The 21,676-nt window shown below is 54.1% G+C and overlaps 8 protein-coding genes across 8 annotated transcripts; 2 read left to right on the forward strand and 6 right to left on the reverse strand.

Moving 5' to 3' along the window:
* Nucleotides 1–403: 403 nt before the first annotated feature.
* Nucleotides 404–4,289, reverse strand: BO83DRAFT_415243 (putative mRNA-nucleus export ATPase (Elf1)). Its single transcript, XM_025534621.1, has 4 exons — nt 2,006–4,289; nt 1,391–1,957; nt 667–1,341; nt 404–614 (listed from the first exon to the last, which is right to left on the reverse strand). The coding sequence occupies exons 1-4, from the start codon at nt 4,060–4,062 to the stop codon at nt 560–562; spliced, it is 3,354 nt and encodes a 1,117-aa protein (XP_025390547.1). The 5' UTR covers nt 4,063–4,289; the 3' UTR covers nt 404–559.
* A 408-nt stretch (nt 4,290–4,697) lies between these two features.
* Nucleotides 4,698–6,758, forward strand: mcsA (putative citrate synthase Cit1). Its single transcript, XM_025529180.1, has 3 exons — nt 4,698–5,248; nt 5,298–6,434; nt 6,483–6,758. The coding sequence occupies exons 1-3, from the start codon at nt 5,192–5,194 to the stop codon at nt 6,684–6,686; spliced, it is 1,398 nt and encodes a 465-aa protein (XP_025390548.1). The 5' UTR covers nt 4,698–5,191; the 3' UTR covers nt 6,687–6,758.
* A 493-nt stretch (nt 6,759–7,251) lies between these two features.
* BO83DRAFT_435385 (putative integral membrane protein (Pth11)) lies at nt 7,252–8,780 on the reverse strand (the record flags this gene model as incomplete). The annotated part of the gene is made up of 8 exons (XM_025535879.1): nt 7,252–7,551; nt 7,649–7,789; nt 7,863–7,945; nt 8,009–8,017; nt 8,071–8,134; nt 8,187–8,372; nt 8,433–8,500; nt 8,567–8,780. Coding segments are annotated over 8 exons (1,065 nt in total), but the record flags the coding sequence as incomplete, so codon positions are not given.
* Nucleotides 8,781–10,548: 1,768 nt separating this feature from the next.
* Nucleotides 10,549–13,007, reverse strand: BO83DRAFT_356112 (FAD-dependent oxidoreductase). The gene is made up of 3 exons (XM_025529181.1): nt 12,289–13,007; nt 10,942–12,208; nt 10,549–10,862 (listed from the first exon to the last, which is right to left on the reverse strand). The coding sequence occupies exons 1-3, from the start codon at nt 12,558–12,560 to the stop codon at nt 10,656–10,658; spliced, it is 1,746 nt and encodes a 581-aa protein (XP_025390550.1). The 5' UTR covers nt 12,561–13,007; the 3' UTR covers nt 10,549–10,655.
* A 585-nt stretch (nt 13,008–13,592) lies between these two features.
* On the reverse strand, nt 13,593–15,476 carry BO83DRAFT_396780 (putative very-long-chain acyl-CoA synthetase family protein (CefD1); the record flags this gene model as incomplete). The annotated part of the gene is made up of 2 exons (XM_025533153.1): nt 13,593–14,010; nt 14,089–15,476. 2 exons carry the CDS (start codon nt 15,474–15,476, stop codon nt 13,593–13,595), a joined length of 1,806 nt encoding a protein of 601 aa, XP_025390551.1.
* Nucleotides 15,477–16,387: 911 nt separating this feature from the next.
* BO83DRAFT_307461 (NAD(P)/FAD-dependent oxidoreductase) lies at nt 16,388–17,730 on the reverse strand (the record flags this gene model as incomplete). The annotated part of the gene is made up of 2 exons (XM_025527335.1): nt 16,388–16,872; nt 16,917–17,730. 2 exons carry the CDS (start codon nt 17,728–17,730, stop codon nt 16,388–16,390), a joined length of 1,299 nt encoding a protein of 432 aa, XP_025390552.1.
* Nucleotides 17,731–18,090: 360 nt separating this feature from the next.
* BO83DRAFT_214528 (uncharacterized protein) lies at nt 18,091–19,655 on the forward strand. Its single transcript, XM_025526757.1, has 3 exons — nt 18,091–18,208; nt 18,404–19,339; nt 19,400–19,655. The coding sequence occupies exons 2-3, from the start codon at nt 18,427–18,429 to the stop codon at nt 19,558–19,560; spliced, it is 1,074 nt and encodes a 357-aa protein (XP_025390553.1). The 5' UTR covers nt 18,091–18,208; nt 18,404–18,426; the 3' UTR covers nt 19,561–19,655.
* Nucleotides 19,656–19,846: 191 nt separating this feature from the next.
* On the reverse strand, nt 19,847–21,279 carry BO83DRAFT_435389 (aminotransferase class I/II-fold pyridoxal phosphate-dependent enzyme; the record flags this gene model as incomplete). The annotated part of the gene is made up of 3 exons (XM_025535880.1): nt 19,847–20,179; nt 20,253–20,395; nt 20,472–21,279. The coding sequence occupies 3 exons, from the start codon at nt 21,277–21,279 to the stop codon at nt 19,847–19,849; spliced, it is 1,284 nt and encodes a 427-aa protein (XP_025390554.1).
* Nucleotides 21,280–21,676: the final 397 nt, after the last annotated feature.

Consider the following 21,676-nt stretch of genomic DNA (forward strand, 5'->3'; position numbering starts at 1 on the left):
CAGGGTAAAAAGTCATTTCATGTGCGGGGAAGGGGATGGAAATAGTCGCGTGGGCTGCGAGGGGAACAATAGCAGCGTAGTATGCAGGTGTTGCACCTGCATTGGCCACCCGCCGATCTCGTCGGATGATCGAGAAACACAGCCAGTTGCATGAGGGGGATAACAATCTGTCGGTCAGCTCCGGAGACCCCAAGGTCGCCAAGGACGTGAGCGAGGCCGTACTGAGCATCCCCGCTTTCATTGGCAAGGTTGTGCCCCGACTTCACGATGAGATCACCAGCCGGTGCAAAAACAAAGAGTTGCACACAGGAACAGCAAGTAGCAGCGGTGACGCACAGGCACGTGGACACACGGGGTAACACAACATCGAACTATTTGTTTACTATCGATTTGAGACGAAAGTCATGTGCAAAAAGTTCATTCAGAGCAAGTCTACATCTATATACTCGTCAAGCCTCATTAATCAAGCAATAAACCAGCCGTCTATAAGGAACCAAAGCCAGAACATGTCTAATCACACCGCTGCCGATGCAAACAAAATCATAACTTAACAATGCATCTACTCCTCGTCATCAGTATCCGGGGGCTTGGGTGTGCCCTTGGGAGATTGGAGCCTGCGAGAGTCAGTAAGGGAGATGTACTTTGAGACAAGAGAGCGAGACATACCATTCAAGATGACGGAGACGGCGGCGGGCCTCACGCTCCTTCAGCTGAGCACGGGTGAGCTTCTTCTTCTTCTTAGCCTTGAACTTCAGCTCGCCCTGCTCCTCCGCTCCCGAGTTGACGGCCGAGGCAGCCGCACTCGTGGCGGTAGAGTTGACGGCCGTGCTGCCAGGCTGAGGAGAGCTGGCAGCGCTGTCCTCGAACCGGTCGAGCGAGATGGCGGTGTTGGTGCGAGAGACGATGCGACCGTCGGCGACGTGCAGCTGCTCGGGGCAGAGAGCGCCCACGAACTCTTCGTTGTGAGAGATCATGACGACACCACCCTTGAAGTCACGGATGGCCACAGCCAATCCACCCAGGGAGTCACGGTCCAAGAAGTTAGTCGGCTCGTCCAGGACGAGCAAGTGAGGGTTGTTCCACATAGCACCCGCCAACACGACCTTAACCTTCTGACCACCGGACAGACCGGAGATTTCGTTGTGGTTGGCAATCTCGGGATCCAGACCAATGTCCTCGAAGTGCTTCGAGATGACCTTGGGGTCGAGCACACGGAAACCAAGACCCTCGCGCGACGCCTCGTGGTCGTCGAACTCTTGGACGAGCTTGAAGAAGCCGAGGTTGAGCAGAGTCTCACGGGAGATCATGGTGTTGTGCTTGGGAAGAAGGCCAACCCATTTACTACATACATTAGCGATGAACAGTGTTAAAAGATCCAATGAATACTTACACTTCATACTGGAAGGACTTCTTCCACTTCTGGCGACCCATGAGCGCCTCAATACGGCGAGGTCCACGGCCATCGCCCAGGTCGACCGGCTTCGCCAGCTGAGCCTTGTCTTCCTCGGTGAGGATACGGGTCTGCTTGAGGTACACCTCGCGATCGTCACCGTTGGCGTAACGCCACTGAAGGTACTGGCTGGGGGTCTTTTCCAGGTGCATCTCGACGTGCTCCAGGGCGTGCTGCTTGATGTAACCGATACGCAAGTTGGGGTGCTTCTCGACCTTACCGGTCTGAGGGATGGTTTCACCCGTAAGCATCTTGATAAAAGTCGATTTACCGGCACCATTACCACCAATGATAGCAACACGGGACGACAGAGTTAGAGACAGGGACGCATCACTCAGAGAAGGCTTGCTCGCGCCGGGGTAGGTGTAGGTGCAGTTGGTCATGCGGAGGATGGCACGAGTATTGGACTTGATACCAGCCAGAATACCGGGGGGAGGGAACTTGAATTGAACGATGCTCGCGGAGAGGGTGTAGTAACTCTTGGCCTCGGGCTTGACCTTGACGAAACTGTCTACTGTTAGTGTGATGTATACATCAACGACACGGAGTACTTACTCAGCCAAGTTACCCTTGTAGCAGACCAGCTTCTTCTGCTCGTAGTGGTAGATATCCGTGCAGACTTCATCGAGGAAGCCGGAGTCGTGAGAGACGATCAAACTGGTGATATCAGTGTGCTTCTTCAGGTACTCCTGAAGCCACTTGACGTTGGCCACGTCCAAGTGGTTAGTAGGTTCGTCCAGCAGGAGGACGTCCGCCTTGCGCAGCATGGCACGCGCCAGAGCGAGCTTCATCTTCCAACCTCCGGATAGGGAGCCCACACGCTGGTTCTGACGGCCCTCGGGACCGTCCGTGAAGCCGAACTCGAGCAACACGCTACGGATGTGTTCCTCGCCTTCGGCAGCAATCATGGGATCCTTGGAGACGTACTCGAAGATGCTGAGATCGGCATCCTCGCCCTGGTTGTGCTCGACGAAGCAGGTACGAACCTCGCTCTGCGGGGGGAAGCCCTCCAGCTTCTCGTTGGCGATACTGCGCATGAGCGTCGATTTACCAGCACCATTGCGACCGCACAGACCGTAGCGGTGGCCCTTCAGCAGACGGAGATTGGTGTGGGACAGCAGAAGCATACCACCATAGGCCAGAGAGAAGTTGGCGTTGACGATCTCGACCTCGTTGGGGTCGTCGGGGATGGGCTTGCCGAACTTGCGGTGGTCCTCCTCGACGAAGTGTTCCTGGACGGCGGCGGCGACAGCGTCGTGCTTGTCCTCGTGCAGCAGACCGCGCAGGTACGGGGCAATGCAGGCGGGAATACGGTCGTGCATGCGGCAGTTGACATCCTCGCGAACCATCTCGGCGACATAGTTCTTACCCAGAGCAAACAAGGTGGCGTCCTCTGGGCGGGCCAGGCCGCCGTGCTCCTGGATCTTGGCCTCCAGCACGGCCAGGACTTCCTCTGGGGTGATCTTCACAACCACACCAGCAGCCACATCCTTATCGGCCATGGCCTTCTCGATGACATCCAAAGCACGGGTGGCGAGCTCACGAACTTCGGGCAGGGAGGCACGGTCCTTGACGCGCTGAACACCGGGCTTCAGCTTGGGCAGGAAAGTACGAGCCTCAGCGGGGTCGTGGACAAGCTTGGTGAGGTTCTCCACGACGACGACAGTCTGACGCAGGGTCTCCTGGGGAGTCGTGGGGGCGTTAAGAGAACGCTCGAGCAGAGGCGTGAGCAGAGCGAGAACGGGGGAGGTGACGATGGCGACGAAGGTAGTCTGGGACAGGGCGTGGATGGCCTTCTGCAAGGTCTGCTCGGATGGCTGCTCCATGGTCTTGATCAAAAGGGGAATGCGGGGAGCCACGTCGTCGTTGGACAGAAGAGTAGTGAGAGCATTCATAGCCTTGATGGCCTTCTTAGCGACCTCGTTCTTCAGGTCGTGCATGCCGGACTCGACCAACGGGATCAGATCCTTCAGGGTCTTGCCCATGGCCTCGCGCAAAAGGTCCTTCTCGCGCTCCTCGTCCAGGGATCCAGTGCCCATTTGCGACTTGGTAGCCATCTTCTCGATGAGGCTGTAGGCACCAACGAAACCCTGCCACTTGGCTGTGTTCTGGTTGAGATAGGCGGAGAGGGCGGGAAGAAGGGCGTTGACCAAAGCCTCGGGCTTGAGGCAGGCAAACAGCGCATCGATAGCGTACTGAGCAGCATCGCGCACGACAGCACCCTTGTCGGCCAGTAGATCGAGGGCCAGGTTCAGGACACCGCCGTCCTGCAGAAGGAAGACGACTTCGCTCAGAGGGTGTTCGCGGGGGAATCGCTCGAAGAGGGCGCCCAAAATGAGCATGGAACTTTCGCGGAGGGCGCCATTCTTCTTGTCGGTAGCAGCCTTCTTGATCGGGGGCAGGATGTTGTATGTACGGAAACCGGAGCAGCCGACACTCTGGATCAACAGGTTGGTGAGGGCGTAGGAGGCATCGAGCGCCTGCTGAGAGGTCTCAGCCTGGAAGATGGTGTTCAAGATGGAGTTGACCTCATCCGCAGTGGGAGGGACGCCGGAGGGGGTCTTGGAAACGACGGTAGTCATGGCTGGAGTGGGATCTTCAGGATGAGGCATGATATCGTAGGATCTGTGGGTTTGGGGTTCTGGGCCTCTCACACCGGCCGGGGCGGCGGGCAGGCTGAGAAAAAAAAAGCGGAAAAGAAAAGGACAAGAAAAAGAAAAGAGACCAAAACTTTTAGTGGGCAATCCTCGGCGAGGATGCGTATAAACAGAGAAACAGAACGGGGTATACAACAAGGAGAAGAAGAAACAAAGAGGGGAGATTTGGAGAGAGAGGAGAGGAGAGGCGAGGGAAATTGAAAGGCGAGCGCAAAGAGGAAAAACAAGATGGAGGCGGGGCCGATAACGAGCCTGAGGATTTTTAGGCGGCGGCCCATTGGATCGGGCGGCGATGAAATCTCTGCCTGAGGCGAGGGGCTGACAGCCTATCATCCAGGCACGCGTGGCTGAGCTGTGGCGGTGTTGATCCCTTTCTTGCCTGATATAATAGGTGTCATTTTTAGCTTGTTTCTGCCTGAATTCCGGCTCTTAATGCCTGAGGCTGCAATAACGCCGCCGTTGCCCGATTGGGCTTACCCCGCACGGGGACTCCACTCGGCGGACCAAAAATGGAGTCTCGCATCCACTGAGTTGCAACTTGCAATTGGGAGGATCAGCTTCCCCTTCTTCCCTTTGCTTGTCCCGAACATCCATCGTCCCATGGCCTTGTGAAGGGAATGCATGGGACAAACTCACTTTCCTGCTCTCTCGGTTGGATCTCCCTCTGCCCCGATGTCGCCTCACCGCAGTCTACGATCGACCCCTCACAGAGGTACCCCGAGGCACGGCGACACGGGATCTGCAGCCAAATGGATCTAATTACACCATGATGATAACTAAAGAGGCAGCGCGCGCTCTACTGCACACTACCGATTTAGTCCGACAGCCGGCTCGGTCTCGCATCGGCGGTGAGGATGTGCAACGATTGAGGGTGGATAGACGCTGACTGCTTATTGCTGATTGTGTTGACCGTCCGCATGCAGCCGTTCCTTGCCTCGGCTCCTCAACACCGCGGCCAACCGACGGCCACTCGCCCTCCTCCCCGGTAAATTTCTCCCGACTCTGCTTTGTACTCTGCTCTGGGGATATAATCTCTTCTCTCTCTCGTCTTTGCTTGCACATTCAGCCTTCTAGAACTCTTATCATGTCTTTCTCCCTGCCGATACGTCCAACAACCCGCCATGCCAGCCGGCTGGCACAGGTACGCCCCTCCCCCTTGATAGCTTGCCTATCATTGCTGACAATCCCAGGCCAGGATCCGCTCCGGTCGGTTCTACAGCACCGAATCCGACCTTAAAACCGCCCTGAAATCCGTCATTCCCGAGAAGCGCGAGCTCTTCAAGCAAGTCAAGGCCCGCAGCGACGATGTGGTCGGCGAAGTCAAGGTGGGCAACATCATCGGCGGCATGCGCGGCCTAAAGTCCATGCTCTGGGAGGGATCCGTTCTCGACCCCGAGGAGGGTATCCGTTTCCACGGCAAGACCATCAAGGATTGCCAACGTGAACTGCCCAAGGGGACCACGGGAACTGAAATGCTCCCGGAGGCCATGTTCTGGCTGCTCCTGACCGGCCAGGTTCCCACCACCAGCCAGGTGCGCGCATTCTCTCGCGAGCTTGCCGAGAAATCACACCTCCCCGACCACATCCTGGGCTTGATCAAGTCATTTCCCAAGGACATGCACCCCATGACGCAGCTGTCGGTGGCGGTTGCAGCACTGAACACGGAGTCGACCTTCGCCAAGGCGTACGAGCGCGGCCTGAACAAGGCAGACTACTGGGAGCCCACATTCGACGACAGCATTTCGCTGCTGGCTAAGATTCCACGTGTGGCTGCTTTGGTGTTCAGGCCGAACGAGATCGATCAGGTCGGCACACAGGCTCTTGACGCGACACAGGACTGGTCGCACAACTTTGCCGAACTGCTGGGCAAGGGCGGAGCCGAGCATAGCGACTTCCACGACCTGCTGCGATTGTACCTGGCGCTGCACGGCGACCACGAGGGCGGCAACGTCTCGGCACACGCGACGCATCTGGTGGGCAGTGCCCTCAGCGACCCGTTCCTCAGCTACAGCGCAGGACTGCTAGGTCTGGCCGGCCCGCTGCACGGACTGGCGGCGCAGGAGGTGCTGCGGTGGATTCTGGCGATGCAGGAGAAGATTGGCACTCAGGTGACAGACGAGTCGGTGCGCACGTACCTCTGGGACACGTTGAAGTCGGGACGGGTGGTGCCGGGCTACGGACACGGCGTGCTGCGCAAGCCGGACCCGCGATTCGAGGCATTGATGGACTTTGCGGCGACACGGGCAGACGTGCAGGCGAACCCGGTGTTCCAACTGGTGAAGAAGAACTCGGAGATTGCGCCAGAGGTGCTGACGCAGCATGGAAAGGTATGTACCTGTCCACCACTTGTTTTGTATCAGACTAACACTTCATAGACGAAGAACCCCCACCCCAACGTGGACGCCGCCTCTGGCGTGCTGTTCTACCACTATGGCTTCCAGCAGCCGCTGTACTACACGGTAACCTTCGGCGTGAGTCGGGCTCTGGGACCCTTGGTGCAGTTGATCTGGGACCGGGCCTTGGGACTGCCGATCGAGCGACCGAAGAGTATCAACCTGAAGGGACTGGTTGGCAAGTGAGTTGATATATTGACTGTTGTATCTAGCCTGAAGTAAGCAAGCATCATTTAGAAGTCATATCTCGTTATACCTATATTACTCCATTATCACCTAGAGAAAGAGAGATAAAGATATCACTCCCTCTCAACCCTAACCTCCATAATCTTCTGAATCCTCCACCCGCTCCCGTTCCCATTGCCATACCCACCCACCCCAGCACTTCCTGTAACCATACTACTCGAGCTCCCACCCCCAACCGCACTCACCCCAAACCCTCCCCAACCCCAGCCTCCAACATATCTTCATCAACACAACCACCATTTCCAAACCCTCCCTCCCTCACCCTCGCCACAGCCGGCAAACTACAAATCGTCGTCGTCGTCGGCGCCACCCCACTCCCATCCCACACGCCTCCATACCCACCACTCGGACTACAACTCCTCCCTCTCCCACCACCACCACCACCACAACTACTCCGACTGCGACTCCGACTGCGACTCCTACTCCTCACCGACCCCCCCTCCTCACTCCCACTCGTCCCAAACAACATCCCACTCTCCAGCCCTAACTCCAAACCACCCATGCCCAAGCCCCGCGCGACCTCATCCAAACTCGCATCTACCAGATCACGACTCTTCTTCCGCCCCCCATTGTTGGTGACTATCGAACTAGCAGTGGTATTCCGTGTCTGCATCTTGCGTAGCGGATACGACGTACTCGTCGTTGTCGTCGGCGACGTCATATACGTCAGCGTAGCGTAGGTATTATGTGGGTTATTGTACGTGTTATTGGTGGTATGTGTGCGGTTGTTGTTGTAGCTGGACGATAGGGTGGACGCGAAGGCGTGGAAGAACGGGCCGTAGGTTGGGATGCAGGTTATTATTACCTTTTACCATTATCAATCAACATCAGTATGGATTGTCCTAAGAAGGGGTTAAGGTAAGAAAGGGGGGGGGGGGGGGGGGAATTGGATGGGGACATACGCCCAAACTGATTTCCACATCCGACCAGATGACGATGGGTTGGCTATCTGTGTAGGTCTTTAGGTTCTTGATTGTGAAAATCCGGATAATTTGGATTATTGTTATGAAGAAGCCGAGGGCGAAGACGCCGACGAGGGCTATCTATACATATATTGTTAGAATGGGTTTTCTGGGGTTTATGGGAGTAGGGGTAGGGGGCAGGGAGGGGATGTACCTTCTGGCGAAAACGCAATTGGAGAGTGAGTAGGACGGGGAGGGGCAGGGCGATTATGATTATGTCGAAGCCGAGACTGGTTCCTGTTTTACTTAGTTTTTTTTCTGGTGTATGTAGTGGGTGGAGGGAGTGGTGGTGGTGGTTACCTGCGAGAGCTGGTTCATCGTTAGTATAATATGTATAAATCAGGTATATGGGGTAGGAATACCATAATAAGACGCTACTGTATCTATGCATGATCCAGGGAGACTGGTATCCCATTGACGAGCAACCTACATATACCTTATCAGTATGTACCATCGAATGATGAAGAGGGAGACATACCGGATTACAAGCAAACAACAGCAAGAAAGTAAACACCAACTGATTGCACGTCACCGCCACAATAGCCACGATGATCGTCACGCGATACGCCTGCACGAAGCCCCCGATGCGCAGGTACGATGACAGCAGGGAGACTTTGAATCCGAGTAATGCAAGCGTGTAGACGGGGCCACCGGCGTATTGGATCTACAAACATCATTAGTCATTTATTCAGGTTGATGTAAGTTAGGATGGGGCTGTATGTACCTTGCTGAACATGACCACATTTTGATCAGGGAAGTATTTCGCATCTAGACCTAGACCCCATCTTGTTTCTAGCACAGACTATATCAGTATATGTAATATATCAACATGGTGAAGAGAAGAAAGGGATGTCTCACGCGCAACAGCAATCCCAGCATACGTCATCGCCAGCAAGGCACTCCATAGCGCCGCGAAATCATCCAACCAGGCGGACCTCTTCGTATGAATGCGAATATACAATCTCAAGAAGACCGCCAAACAAGCCGTAATCGAGAAAACGAGACAGATGGCAATGACGCGAGAGACTTGACTGTGGGGATCAGGGACGGTCAGATTGTAGACCCAGCCCATTTCGGCATGTTGAAGTCAATCATCAATTATTTATCTAAGAACAACCCAAAGAATCCAGCTTCAAAAATCGAGGGGGCGGAGCTGAGCGATGGGGTTTGTTAATATATGATGAATACGCAAATGCAAGAAGTACATTCTCGCCTCTCTTCCCCCCTGCATAAAAGAAAGAAGGGAAAAAAAATGAAAAAGAAAAAGAGGATAGGTAAGAAGAAAAGTGTTTACCGCTATGTCACTACCCTACCTAACCTACCTAACTTACTTCCAATCTCCTTGAAATAATGCAAATAAGGAATTAGGAATTTTTGATGGATGATGTGTCGACCCAGACCTGATCTGAACTCAATCTACGGTCTACGGCCGCACCCGGACCAGAACAGAACAGGACACAGCCGGGAGTGGAGGTCTGGTTCGTGTGCAGAGGCTAATGAGAGTTTAGTACTATTTTTCAGTTCTTTTTTTTTTCTGCATAATGCTAGAGCCTGACGCTGGCTCGTGATGAGATACGCATGTGCCTGCATGGAGGAGGTGCACGAGGAAGGGGGGAATAATGATAGGTGGGAAAGGTCAAGTCTCGGTCAATGCGCGGTTCCACTTTATGCAGACTAATTAGGGCACGGATCATGTTCACCACCAAGGAGACAGACAGCTAAGTAAAACTAGTGTAGAGAACAAAAGCAATGTGCACAGAAAGAAAGAAAAACAAGGACAAGGGTATTATTACAGTTGATTAGTTCATATCTCATCTCACCGAATAATCCCATGCTATCACCACAACATCCATATTCATAATCCATTATAACAAAATAACAAACAAACAAGGTTTAAAGGTTTAAACCTTCAAAAGCTATCATCCACGGTACCGCATCTTTGGTGATTTCATATCCCGATCGCGTCGGGGATAAAGAGCACGAATCAAACTCGCCGGAAAAGAGTTCAGTGTGAGCTTTGGGTAACTAACTAGCAAGACTTTCGGGTTTCTCTCTGTGTGTAAGTTAGGAATTAGTCGGTGTAGCCGGTAGTAAAAAGTAGGAAGCAAACTAGCAGGGGAGGCCCTTGTCTAGTGGACATCAATTTTAGTTGGGGGAGTGTCGATCCTCATCCAACACCGGAGGAACCATGGCATCCATCCATCTATCTATCTGCCTTGGGCGGTTATGTGTGTGTGTCGGGGACCTGAGCATGCATGCATGTTCATGTTCATGTTCATGTTCTGTTCATGTGGATATGGACGTAACCGACTTTCTCCTCTTCAACTTTCTTCGTACTTTGTACATAGCATCACCATCATCCCTCAAAACAATTTATTCAGCCATGATGATTCGATCCAACAATAATTGTTATGCCAATTATTGTCATTTCTTTCTTTTCTTCTGCTACTCCTTCCTGCACAAGTGAGGCGCAACAGTATCTCATTTTTTCACTAACCAGGACACCATAGCTATAACCCACACTATTATAGCACTATTGTTTATTCCCGCAGCATCACCACCAATCTCCTCCCCATCCGTGCATGCACATCTCATTCCCACCACCAGCAGACTCCTCCGGACGGACCACAGCATACAGAAAAAAGTAAAATACCCGACAATCCGACACCCGACCCGATCAAGTCCGCAAACCTGGCAGCCACCTACTAACCCTCTCAGAGTTAATAGAGTAAGTAAGATAAAATAAGATTAGGTAGGTCCCCGAGTACTTACTTACTTTATAAGTAGTGGGTAAGTATGTGCACGGGCAAGTTACCCAGCCACTCATGAGGAAGACGTGTATGAAATCTAACTAAGTATGTATGTACTTATGACAATATGCCCAAACAAAGTAAAATGAATAAACATCATAAAATATTAAAAAAAGGATTATGAATGACAAATGCAGTTAGAAATACTCCCAACCATCCGTATCATCATCAGAAATTGAAACCCGACATAACCTCCCATCAGGATACATCGTCCAGTCATCCGAACCCACAGCCGTTTGGGCATAAAACACATCGAGCGGGTCATATTTCTTCTTGATCTGTCGTAGGCGGGGATAATTAACTCCGTAGAATGCTTTCTGAAAATTAGGTTGGCGGAAGTCGCCCTATCCATTACTGTCAGTCTTCTTCTCACATTCACAACGAATAGTAGAGGTGGAAAGTAAAAGTAGCAGGGGGAAATACCTCATTCATATAAGCCCCCGAATCTGGCGCCAACCGTTCCAACAACGGCAAATACTCATAAGTCATTTTATACTGCTGCACCAGCATATCCTGGCGCGCATCCCACTGCCATGGCGTCGTAAGCGTCGTATCAATCAACGTATCCCGCCAAGCAGGCAACACCGCATTATCCACATCCCCAACTAACGCCTTCGACACATTCAATCCCACCCCGATAAATGTCGCCCCGTCCTCCGTGATCTGGCGATACGCGGCCGTCAACGCGGTGTTATTCTCGTGCACCACTGATCGCGGGATCAGCCATCCGCCGTATTGCGCTTCCCCGACGGGGATGTTGGGCATCATGCCGTTGAATTGAGCTAGGTAGGTCGGGAATTGCTCTGCGTAGAGGGTGTATCTGATGCCCATTTTCTCTAACCCGTCGCGGAAGGGTTTGAGGAGGGAGATGAGTTCCTGGACGGGGATGTTGGGCCCCGTTAGTGGCGCGATGTAGAATGTCGTGTTGGTGAAGTACCAAATGCTCATTGCGCCGGCGTCGACAATAGCCGGGAGGAGGGAGTGGTAAAGGCCTACTGCCGAGTAGAAGGTGTCTTGGGAGATGTTGGTATTGGTAAACGTGAGGTTTAGTCCGGAGACAGGCGTGCCAGTATGTAACTTGGAGGTCATGGACCAAACGACGCCGTACGTGCCGCCGCCGCCACCACTCAAGGCCCAATACAGGTCCTTGTATTCGTTGTCGCGGGTAGCGGTGATCAAGCGCCCCGTGCCGTCAATGACCTCCCATTTCAGGACTTGGTCCGCGGCGAGGCCGTAGCGCGAGGATAGGGCCGAGTGGCCGCCGCCTTGGGAGTAGCCGCCCGCGATGCCGACGGTCGGACATTCGCCGCTGACGACCTGGTAGCCGTGGGTGTCGGCCGTCTCCCAGGCCTCATAGCCCTGGACGCCGGCGCCCAGACGGATGGCCTTACCGGAGTAGTGGGAATCGTGGTGGTCGACGATATCGATGTCCTTGAGGTGATGGGTCCAGATGCCGAGGGCGCCGGCGCCGGTGGATTTGCCGTTATAGTCGTGGCCGGTGTTGCGGATGACGACGCGGAGGTTGTGGGCAGTTGCGAAAGCCAAAGCGCGCGAGATGTGGCTGGGCTGACTGACGTTCACGGCATAGACGATGTAGTTGCCCAGGGTGCAGGGCTTGGCAATGGGGTGGAAGGGATCGCACGAGCCGTTGGCGAACCAGGGGGCCATGATGGAGGAGGACGATTCATAGCTTGACTCGGTTAGCGGATGTGTTTGCTTTTGCGAGGACGAGGCTGCGAGTCAGCCTGACCCAAGACAAAAAAAGCTTACTGGATTTCGGGCTCCGTCCATTGTTCGCGAAGGTAGTCGCACACCCCTGCTTGGTAGGAGGGAGTGTGGCAGGGCTTGCCCAGAGGGATAGTCTGGATTAGTCGGCCGTCGATGGATTCGTTGAATTGAGTCCATTCGGCTGGTGAGGGCCAGCATTTCTCCCCCGGGAAGCAGCGGCAGGTGGTGTTGGATTGAATGGTCACGGCTGCATTCCCTACGGCCGACAGCAGGGCCACGAGGCTGGCTAGAAGCAGAAGAAGGCCCGAGAACATGACGGATAGGTGCAGATGGAGGAAATCCGAGATTGGGATGACAGGAATGCCAGCGGGTTTATAAGAGGAGCCGTGCCCTGTGGTGGAGTGGCAGCCATCGCGTGGCAGGAAGAACCGAAGAAGAATGACCGACGCGCTAATCCAGGGGAAATTACCGAGCAGTGAGCAGCAGCAGTTGCGGAGAATGTTCCATGATGGAAGTTGTTTTCAGATGCCATGCAAGTGGAGCACTGGGGTGGAGTTGACAATCAGACAGGCAGACAAGAATACACACTAGGTGACTTAGCGGATACTCCAAGAGGGTCTGTCTGTCTGTCTGTCTGCCTGTCTCTCATGGATGAAGCCATCGGCATCCACCAGGCAGAAAAGGCTTAGGGCTTGACTATCGCGTGGTGTTTTATCAGTCTTTGCCACCAGAGATTCAGTTGACTAGTTAGTTTGCAGACTCAAACCAAGCCATCCTGATTCAGGATCCATCCGACCTGCAGCTTAAGCTCCTCCACAGCGCATGCGTGGTTTTTTTTTCTACTTGATCTTCTGTTCCCCTCTCCTCGTGCATCCGATCATCCCATGCAATGCTTAGCGGGCCTCGTGTCGCGGTCGCTAGCGGTCAAGAGAAAGGAATAGTCCTGATGCTGACAGATAATATAACTACCTAGTCAGTGATAGTCTAGAACTGAAGCGGGCGCTGGTCCAGCGGTGACTGACGGGTGGGCCGGCGGACGTTCCCTCCGGACAAATCAGGGCAAGATGTGCTGATCAGCAAGGGATGATGCTTTGGGCATCCCGTGGTGCGATCGCTGTCTCCTGCTGCCATGGTCGCGAACAGTACGGAATACTCTGGTTGTAGGGAGTACTTGGTTGATATCTCTAGTATCGTCTGTTGGTTGACTTAGGGTTGCTATCTGACCAGTCTTCTGCACGAGTCAGTTCCCCGATCGCGATCGTACCAAAACATGAATAAGACCTCCAAAATGGCTTGAATAGATGAGCATGGTCATGAATCATCATATATACACTTCTGCCTACTATTTACAACTTCGCCTCACCCCCCGCGAGACGCTGCCAATCTTTCTCACCAAACTCTATGTAGCCCTCCGACCCCGGAGGCAACCAAAACAGCCGGTCGCGGTGGCCCTGCACCACCTTCGACCCCAACTTGCCAGGCTCCACGCCCTCCTGGCGCAGCGGCCCCTTGTTCTGCTTATGGTTATGAATATGCCATGACTGTTCCACGACGCGCAAGAAGACCGGCACCGCATACCGCGGCAGCTGTGCACGCGCGAACCGGGCCAGTCCCTGCCCGTCAAACCCGCTGCGGGCCTCAGGACTGAGCAATAAGGCCGCACATCCTGCGCGGCCTTCATGATGAGGCACTTTCACTCCATACACATTGGCTTCCTGGATGCCAGGATACCGGCCCAGTACTTGGGCCACTTCTGCCGTGGACCTGCATAATCAACAATTAGCCAACACGAACCACAATGACAAATACGCACAAAGCAAGGGGTAGTAAGAATAGACATACACATTCTCACTCTTCCACCGGAACGTATCCCCCAGCCGATCGAGGAAATACCACCTCCCATCACCATCCCTCCTCAACGCATCTCCAGACCGATACCACAAATCCCCTTTCGTCAGCACATCTCGCATGAACTTCTTCTTCGTCGCCGCTTCATTCCTCCAATACCCCTGAAACGCCTTCTCATCCGGCACCTTGACCAGTATCTCCCCGCCCTCATCATACGCCGCCCGCTTCACCAGCCCTGTCTTCTCATCACGCACCGCATCCCCCGTCTCTGCATCCACCACGACAGGAACATATGTATTTCTCAAACTTGTCCGCAATAACAACCCATGATGCCCGACAGACCCCGCCGTGAACGGCCCGCGATTGAGATTAAACAGCCCGAAGATCCCCTCCGTGCTGTTGAAGAACTCCCCGACCTCCGGCACCCCGAACCGCTCCCGGAACCGCTCCCACACGTCCGGCCGCAGGCCGTTCCCGTACATCATGCGCACCCCGTGCTCCCGGTCTTGGGGGGATGGCGGTGCGGCCAGTAGATACCGGACTACTTCACCGACATACACGAAGACCGTCGCCTGAGAGGCCCGGACATCGGGCCAGAAATTGCGCACACTGAATCGCGGCGCGATGGCGATGCTTCGTCCGCCAACTATGTTATTGATCATGGCGATCGCTGATGTACCGTGGTACAACGGCATCGCGCTGTACCACCTGTCCCCGCCGGGGCCGGACACGTTGGTTATGTTACTGTTGCGAATGGTCTGGGTGGCATAGAGCCGGGAGGTGGTGAAGGCGCAGCCTTTGGGCAGGCCGGTCGTGCCGGAGGTGTAGAGGAGGATGGCAGGAAATTCGCCAGGGACGTGGGAGGCCAACTGGCCATCCATCGGCACAGAGGCCGGGAACGAAAGCAAATGATTACTGAAGGCGTCGGCAACAGTGACGAGTTGCATGCCCAGCTCATTCTCAATCGTCGACCTTCGCTCCTCGATGCGAGCCATACATTCAGCCTCCGGGTCAACCAGCAGCAGCTTGGCGCCGCTGATGGATAGGCAATGCATCAGCGCATCGCCAGTCAGGTTGTAGTTGATGGTTGCCGGAGCACATCCGATGCTCAAGAGCCCTAACCAGGCGAACATGAATTCCGCCCGGTTCTGCAGGTAGAATGCCACCAGGTCGCCCTTTTGTACCCCCTTGGACAGGTAGAAATGGCCGTATCGGGCTGCGGCGGCTAGGGCTTCCCGGTATGTGTAGGACTGTTCGCGTGTCCAAATACAGATCATGTCGGGGTACTGCGATGCCGTGGCGGCGAAGACGGGCCACATGCTCAGTTGGCCTTGTGCGGCGGCTTTCGCTGTGTCGCGGAGGGAGCGCCGCTGAGCCAGCATGCTGGATGCATCGTTGGTGAGGTGGAATTTGGCATCTAGATACGCAGCTAGAGCGATGGCTGCGGCTCCTGTTGATGTTGCTGCGCGGTGATGCCACTGATGTTAGTGCTGTGCTACATGACGTACATAGTCTATATGTCAAGGGTGTAAGGGGTGATCACCTAACGCCATGGTCAGGCCGGTTGCCAACTTGAAGTATGTCGCTAAAAATGCAGTGAGACGAAGAACTGAATGCTATGGAGCTAGATTAATTGTAAGGATATGAGGGGAAGACATGGAGTAGATAGATTTCATTGCCGACGACATCCTCGGTCCAGGCTATATGTGTCTCTCTCCGCATTTGGATATTATGCAGGAGGCGCTGCGGAGCAAATCACGGTTGTCCCAAGGGCTCAAGCGGCGGGGGTGCGGCCAGTTCCTCCTCCCTCTTGTTCTCAACCTCGGGTCAAACAGCTGGCTTCAGATTGCTTTTTTGGGGGGGAGTTGGAGATGTTTGGAACAGAGTGGGTCGCGAAGCTTCTTCAGGATCCATAATTCTGGAGGTTCAACGTTGCCGTTCCCACCAGGTCACGCAATGACCCAGTGTTTTGCCCCAACGGATCGGTTACTTTGTTCTATCTCCTATTTAACACGTGTGATGCTGTTCCTAGATGTCTAGCTGTCTAGCTGGCTACCATGGCATTGTGCATTATCTTGTGGCTAGGTGGGGCGTAGATCGGAGGAGACAGTGGTGACAAATCATCAGAGGACTTCCTTTTTGGTCGTTGCAATGCACGCAAGGGGGATGATGCAGTGTGATATATACTTTTCTCGGTGAAGAGTTGTTTCTCCTGGTTAAAGCGCGTCCGGTTGTGGAAGCCTGAGCCGCTGGTTTTGATTTGAGCAAACACCAGGCTGCATCTATGTATGTTCTAAGCAACATCTCGAACCTCTCTCTGCGGGACCAATCGCGCATGCACTCCTCTTTCATCCGGATGATGCTCTTTCCACGTCCAAGCCTCGTCTTTTTCGCGTCCATTCGACACCCCGTGCAACACATTGACCACGTATTTGCCAATGGTCGGGAGGAACTTGTAGCAGTGGAATGATCCCCCTACTGCGAAATAGAGGTTGGACAGTCGGTCGTCTGGATGGCGGGTAATTAGCGGATGCTGGCTGGGCGAAATTGCATCCCAGCATATGCGCCAGTAGTCGGGACGGGGATGGTCCTCAAGAAACTGTGGCAAACGAGGTCGAATAGCGCGCAGGTGATCTTCCTGCAATGCTTCAGGCACATGAGTTTGATCTACCAGCGGCACCGAGATTTCATGTCCCGACGCAGTGCGGATGGTGTTCCTGAACGAAGCGGCGGTGGTGAACTTGAGGATTCCTTCTGCAGTGGGAGGGATGACCTCGCCTGGATGCGTCAGCTTGTCCACGCCGGGCCAGGATAGAACCCACCTTCTCCTCCGTAGACAAACACCGGCAGCTGCGAGTAGCGGGATTTTTCCTCCGACGAGAGTTGGAAGTGCGAGACTGTTACTCCCGCTGCTGATACCTGCTGCTCTACTCGGTCTGGTCCCGGCAGGTCCAAATCATCCTCCACGGAGGACATGAGCTGACTTGTCCATGCCCCAGTGGCCAACAAGACCTTTCGAGCGTGGTAGATGGTACCGTCTGCCGTCTTAACACCACTGACTCCCTTTTCGTCATGAACGATTCTGCGCGCCTCTCCGACCTCATACCGGACACCCAGCTTGATCGCTTCTTGTGCCATCAGCTGCAATGCTTTTCCTGCGTCCGCCCAGCCAGCAGAAGAATTATAGTAATATGAGCCAAATGGGGAGCAGTCTGTCTTCTCGAGTAGCCCACCCCATGCGTGACGGACTTTCTCTTCGGACCATTCCTCGATGACGTCGCCGCGACCATAATCGCGGAAGTTCTTCCTTATCAATGCGGGGACATCGCTATCTTTCTCCTCCAAGGCGATCCATCCCGAGGGGTGGTAGACTTGTGCTTCTTGGAAGAACGGCAGTGACTTCCACTGTTCAATAGCTTCGAACCCCAAAGCGACGTAGAGAGGGTTGGTGTAGTCGGCACGAATGATCTTGTTGATATCGGTAGATGCCGCGGGGGTGGATGGCGGGGCGGCGCGATCTAACAGGACGATCTGTGACGGTCGCTCGAGCTGTTGAGCGAGATGGTAGGCTGTGCCGACCCCGAAGATGCCAGCACCCACGATAAGAATGTCTGGGACGTCTCGGGAAGTATCCATGGAGGGGGAGGTGGGAGATGGAATATGAGTGGTGGTGATGGGCAGATGGAAAGTTGACAATGTGATCTGGACCACGTGCGGGGAAGGAAAGAGGAGAAAGGAAGGAGGGGGAGACAGCAGATGATAAAAAGGCAGATAAAAGCATTTATCCCGACAAGCAAGAAAGAGTGTTATCAATCCAACTGAACTATCCAACCAACCATCTAACCGGGATTGCATCCCTTCAGCCAAACCCCTCGATCACGCGCCGAGGGAGTCTCGGAGTCTTCCGCTTTTTGTTGCGCTGAAGCCATTATGGCATAAGCATGAGTCCATCCATCCCTACCATCCCATCTTCCTTTTCATCTGCGCCTTTCTCCTCCTCATCGTCATCTTTCAACATCCACTTTCCGAAGTCCATCCCGAATTTGGTGCCTGGTGCTGTTCGCCTGCATTTTCATCGGGCCTTGAAGCTTAGTTCCGCATAGTTAGCAATCAGGTACGAGAAATGATGACCCAGACCACATGGGTGCCCCTCTGCTGTCGTGGCGCTTTCTTCACGTCCCCCTTCATTCACTGCCATTCACTATTCTCGCTTCTCTCGGTGCTACTCGTGAACCTCGTCTGCACCGTCTGCACCGTTATTCTCTCCCCTCGTCTCCTCTTCCCCCTCACCGACTAAGCACCCCGTCAGCGACTAATCACCCCGCCGTCGTCATGACGTCTGCCTCTCGTTATCAGTTGGCTGACATTCTGAAAATTAACCCTGCAGCTGATCACCACTGTGTCGGTGTCTCGCACTCCTACAATCGCCGGTGCAACAATTTGATCAGCTATCAGAAGCGTGACGAAGCGTACACTCTAATCGAACGAGGCACCCACATCTTCGCAGCTACCTCTTCCATATCCGCTGTTGATCCAATTCTCATCGACCTTGCCAGTCTTTTACTCTGCCCCAACCAGCACCGATACCAATTCTTGACCCTGGTCGACCAGTGGGAGGCGAGACTGCAGCGGTATCTGGCTGAGCGATCTGCTGAATCCACCGCAGCCATGTCGAACAGCTACCTTCACATGCCGCCCAACCCCACCATCATGGCCACGGGTAGTGGACTTGCAGTCACTAACCTGACGACCAGCCATCATGGGCCCAGCTCATCGAGCCGAATCACCATCCAGCATGGCATGGTCGGGATGGGTGCGAATCATCATCACCCGCAGAACTCAAGACCCCGAGTCGAGATCGTCCGTCCTGCTGGTGATCCCGCTGCTACCACTATGTCAGCTTCAGCTTCCGGCAGTGCTTCGCCTCTTCCGCACGCCAATTCTGCGTTCCATCACCGTCCCCACACCCCGGCGGTCCAACTCGTCAGCAGCACCTTGATCGCTTCGGGTCATACCCATCCCGCCCATCAAACAGCCCCGAGACCGATTCCGTCTGGAGAAAGCACTGTGTCTATGTACTGCGACTCCCCTACGTCTCCGAAGCCTCAACGGGTCAAGCCGCGCCCTGTGGATGGCGACTGTGGAATCTGTCTTCTCCCCTATCTGGATGAGAGCATGCGCTGCGACATGTCCGACGATGAGAGAACCGAAGACGATGAGGATGATGACTGGGAGGAGATGGACGGTAAGATTCCTGACTTCATTAACTTGATGATTGAACAGTGCTAACGTACAGTGAATGTAGACGAAGAGCTTGCCGGTCCGGACTACGATCACAGCTTGCTGGTCTGGTGCCGGGGATTCTGCGGAACCAACTACCACCGGGCATGCTTGGAGCAGTGGCTCGACACCTTTGACACCCTGGAGCCGACCTGCCCGACCTGCCGCAACTACTGGATTCACTAGGTGATGGGCTATCAGGGAACTCGAAGGAGGAATAGAATGCATAACGGGAGTTTATTTCTTTGTAACTGGCAGGATATCCACGGAACTACGCTTCTCATGGCTTACATGGAGTTTACACTGGAAGGGAGGGAGGAATAGGAATATGGCCACGGAGTTACAGGACTCGGATTACAGCATAACTTGATATGATATGATCAAATATTTCCTATATGCAGCTAATAATATGTACAGCCCAATACTTTACCCCCATCTCCCCCGATATATTTCAAAAGATAAGCCAAGTGAACTAAAGCCTCGCCACCCTCTTCTCACTCTCCCTTCCATTCAACCACGCCAAAATCGTCTCCACCAAACCATCAATCTCCTCGACCGTATTCCCCGCATGCAAACACACCCTCACCCTTTCCTTCCCCTTGGGCACAGTCGGCGACATAATCGGATGCACCATGAACCCTTTCCGCTGACATGCAGCCGCCAACTGGCGCGGCACCGGACTGCGCAGCGAGAAGATAGGCGAGCGCGGGAAATGGTCCACTTCGAAGACATCTGGGTCCCAGGACCCGAGGGCATCTAGACGATTGCCTAGGTATTCAATGAGGTGTTGCAGATTGCGTTGTAACTGGTACGATTTAGCTAGTCAGCTATACACTCCACTCAAATGAAAGTAAGTATTAGGGATAGTAGTAACATACCTCCTCCGTCTCCCCCTCCGCCAACATCTCATACGCCGTCCGAATCGACGCCAGGAACGGGAACCCCAATGCGGTAGTGTAGATGAGACTGCGGGCGTAGTTGATGAGGTATTCGCGTGTGTCAGGGCAGCAGAGCACAATCGCTATCCAATTCAGGTCAGTCAGTCAGTATATACCCACACCCCAACACCAAACAGGAATGGATAAACTACTACTAACCACCATGACTCCCCAACGCCTTCCCAAATGTATGCACCCTAATAAACATCTTCTCCTCCACCCCCAACTCCTGCACCACGCCCGCACCCCTCGGTCCAAAAGCTCCGGTAGCATGCGCCTCATCAACGATAAAATACGCATTGGCATTTCCCTTACCCTTCATCACCCTCTCCACCACCTCCACGAACTCCCTTATGGGCGCGATATCCCCATCCATACTATATATACTCTCGATGACGATGAAGACGTTCCGTTCCCCACTCTTCAATTTCTCGTCGTTTTCAACTTCCCTTCTTAACACATCTTCCAGGGACTGGGGACAACTATGCGCAAAGGGAATTTTCCTCCCCGCGCGGGATAATCTCATCCCCTCGTGCGCACTCGCATGGATGTACTCATCGTGGATGATGACATCGCCTGGTTGCGGGATGCAGGAGAGCACGCCTACGTTTGCGTCGAAGCCCGAGTTGAAGAGGAGACCGCTCGGCGCGTTGTGGAAGCTCGCGATGAAGGTCTCTAGGGCTTCGGCGTAAGGCGAGTTGCCGGTTAGGAGGCGGGAGCCGCCTGAGGCGAAGGGGTAGAAGGGGGGCGCGCTGGAGAGGTGGGTGGTGTAGCGGGCACGGAAGAGGGGGGAGGTGCTTAGGGAGAGGAAGTCGTTCGAGGAGAAGTCCGTGGAGGTGGGAGGGATGAGGGTTAGGCGGCGGAGGGAGTTCTTGGATTTGCGGTGTTGGAGGGCTGTGCGGAGGGAGGTGAGGAGGGTGGGTGTGGGTGAGGGTGAGGGTGAGGGTTTGGTGGTGGAGGGGGGCATTGTGTGTGTATGTGTATGTGTATGTGAGGGGAGGGTGAGGGAGGGAGATCAGTTGGGTATAGTAATTGCTGTTTAGAGAAGAGGAAGAAGAGTAAAAGAGAGAGGAATTGAATTGAATGAGAGGAGAAATTGAGAGTGAAATCGAATATCAAACATAGTATCAACACTATCTCCGGGGGAAATTGTGACACTAGATAGCTAGATATACAGATAGATAGAATGAATGTGAAATCCGGCCAGATCTCCGCCGTTCTCCTTACCAAACAGAACTAGACTAATCAATTTAGTTTCCCATCATACCGGAAAGGCGTGGAGAGACAGGGGATTTTCACACCAACTGCCAACTGATTACCGGGTGGATCCATCCATCCAGCAGGGCGTGTGCCTGACGGAGTTC

The sequence above is a fragment of the Aspergillus eucalypticola genome (genome assembly GCF_003184535.1).
Source record: "Aspergillus eucalypticola CBS 122712 chromosome Unknown BO83scaffold_6, whole genome shotgun sequence".
NCBI lineage: Eukaryota > Fungi > Ascomycota > Eurotiomycetes > Eurotiales > Aspergillaceae > Aspergillus > Aspergillus eucalypticola.

What these genes read in the sequence shown, in the direction of transcription:
- mcsA (XM_025529180.1), top strand. Translation starts at nt 5,192, where the DNA reads ATGTCTTTCTCCCTGCCGATACGTCCAACAACCCGCCATGCCAGCCGG. An exon ending in ATGCCAGCCGGCTGGCACAG is followed by an intron (nt 5,249 to 5,297) that starts GTACGCCCCTCC and finishes TGACAATCCCAG; the next exon opens with GCCAGGATCCGCTCCGGTCG. An exon ending in TGCTGACGCAGCATGGAAAG is followed by an intron (nt 6,435 to 6,482) that starts GTATGTACCTGT and finishes AACACTTCATAG; the next exon opens with ACGAAGAACCCCCACCCCAA.
- BO83DRAFT_356112 (XM_025529181.1), bottom strand. Translation starts at nt 12,560, where the DNA reads ATGTTCTCGGGCCTTCTTCTGCTTCTAGCCAGCCTCGTGGCCCTGCTG. An exon ending in TGGACGGAGCCCGAAATCCA is followed by an intron (nt 12,209 to 12,288) that starts GTAAGCTTTTTT and finishes AACCGAGTCAAG; the next exon opens with CTATGAATCGTCCTCCTCCA. An exon ending in CGGGGGCTTATATGAATGAG is followed by an intron (nt 10,863 to 10,941) that starts GTATTTCCCCCT and finishes AGTAATGGATAG; the next exon opens with GGCGACTTCCGCCAACCTAA.
- BO83DRAFT_415243 (XM_025534621.1), bottom strand. Translation starts at nt 4,062, where the DNA reads ATGCCTCATCCTGAAGATCCCACTCCAGCCATGACTACCGTCGTTTCC. An exon ending in TACAAGGGTAACTTGGCTGA is followed by an intron (nt 1,958 to 2,005) that starts GTAAGTACTCCG and finishes AACAGTAGACAG; the next exon opens with TTTCGTCAAGGTCAAGCCCG. An exon ending in CGTCTCCGTCATCTTGAATG is followed by an intron (nt 615 to 666) that starts GTATGTCTCGCT and finishes TGACTCTCGCAG; the next exon opens with GCTCCAATCTCCCAAGGGCA.
- BO83DRAFT_214528 (XM_025526757.1), top strand. Translation starts at nt 18,427, where the DNA reads ATGACGTCTGCCTCTCGTTATCAGTTGGCTGACATTCTGAAAATTAAC. An exon ending in TGACTGGGAGGAGATGGACG is followed by an intron (nt 19,340 to 19,399) that starts GTAAGATTCCTG and finishes CAGTGAATGTAG; the next exon opens with ACGAAGAGCTTGCCGGTCCG.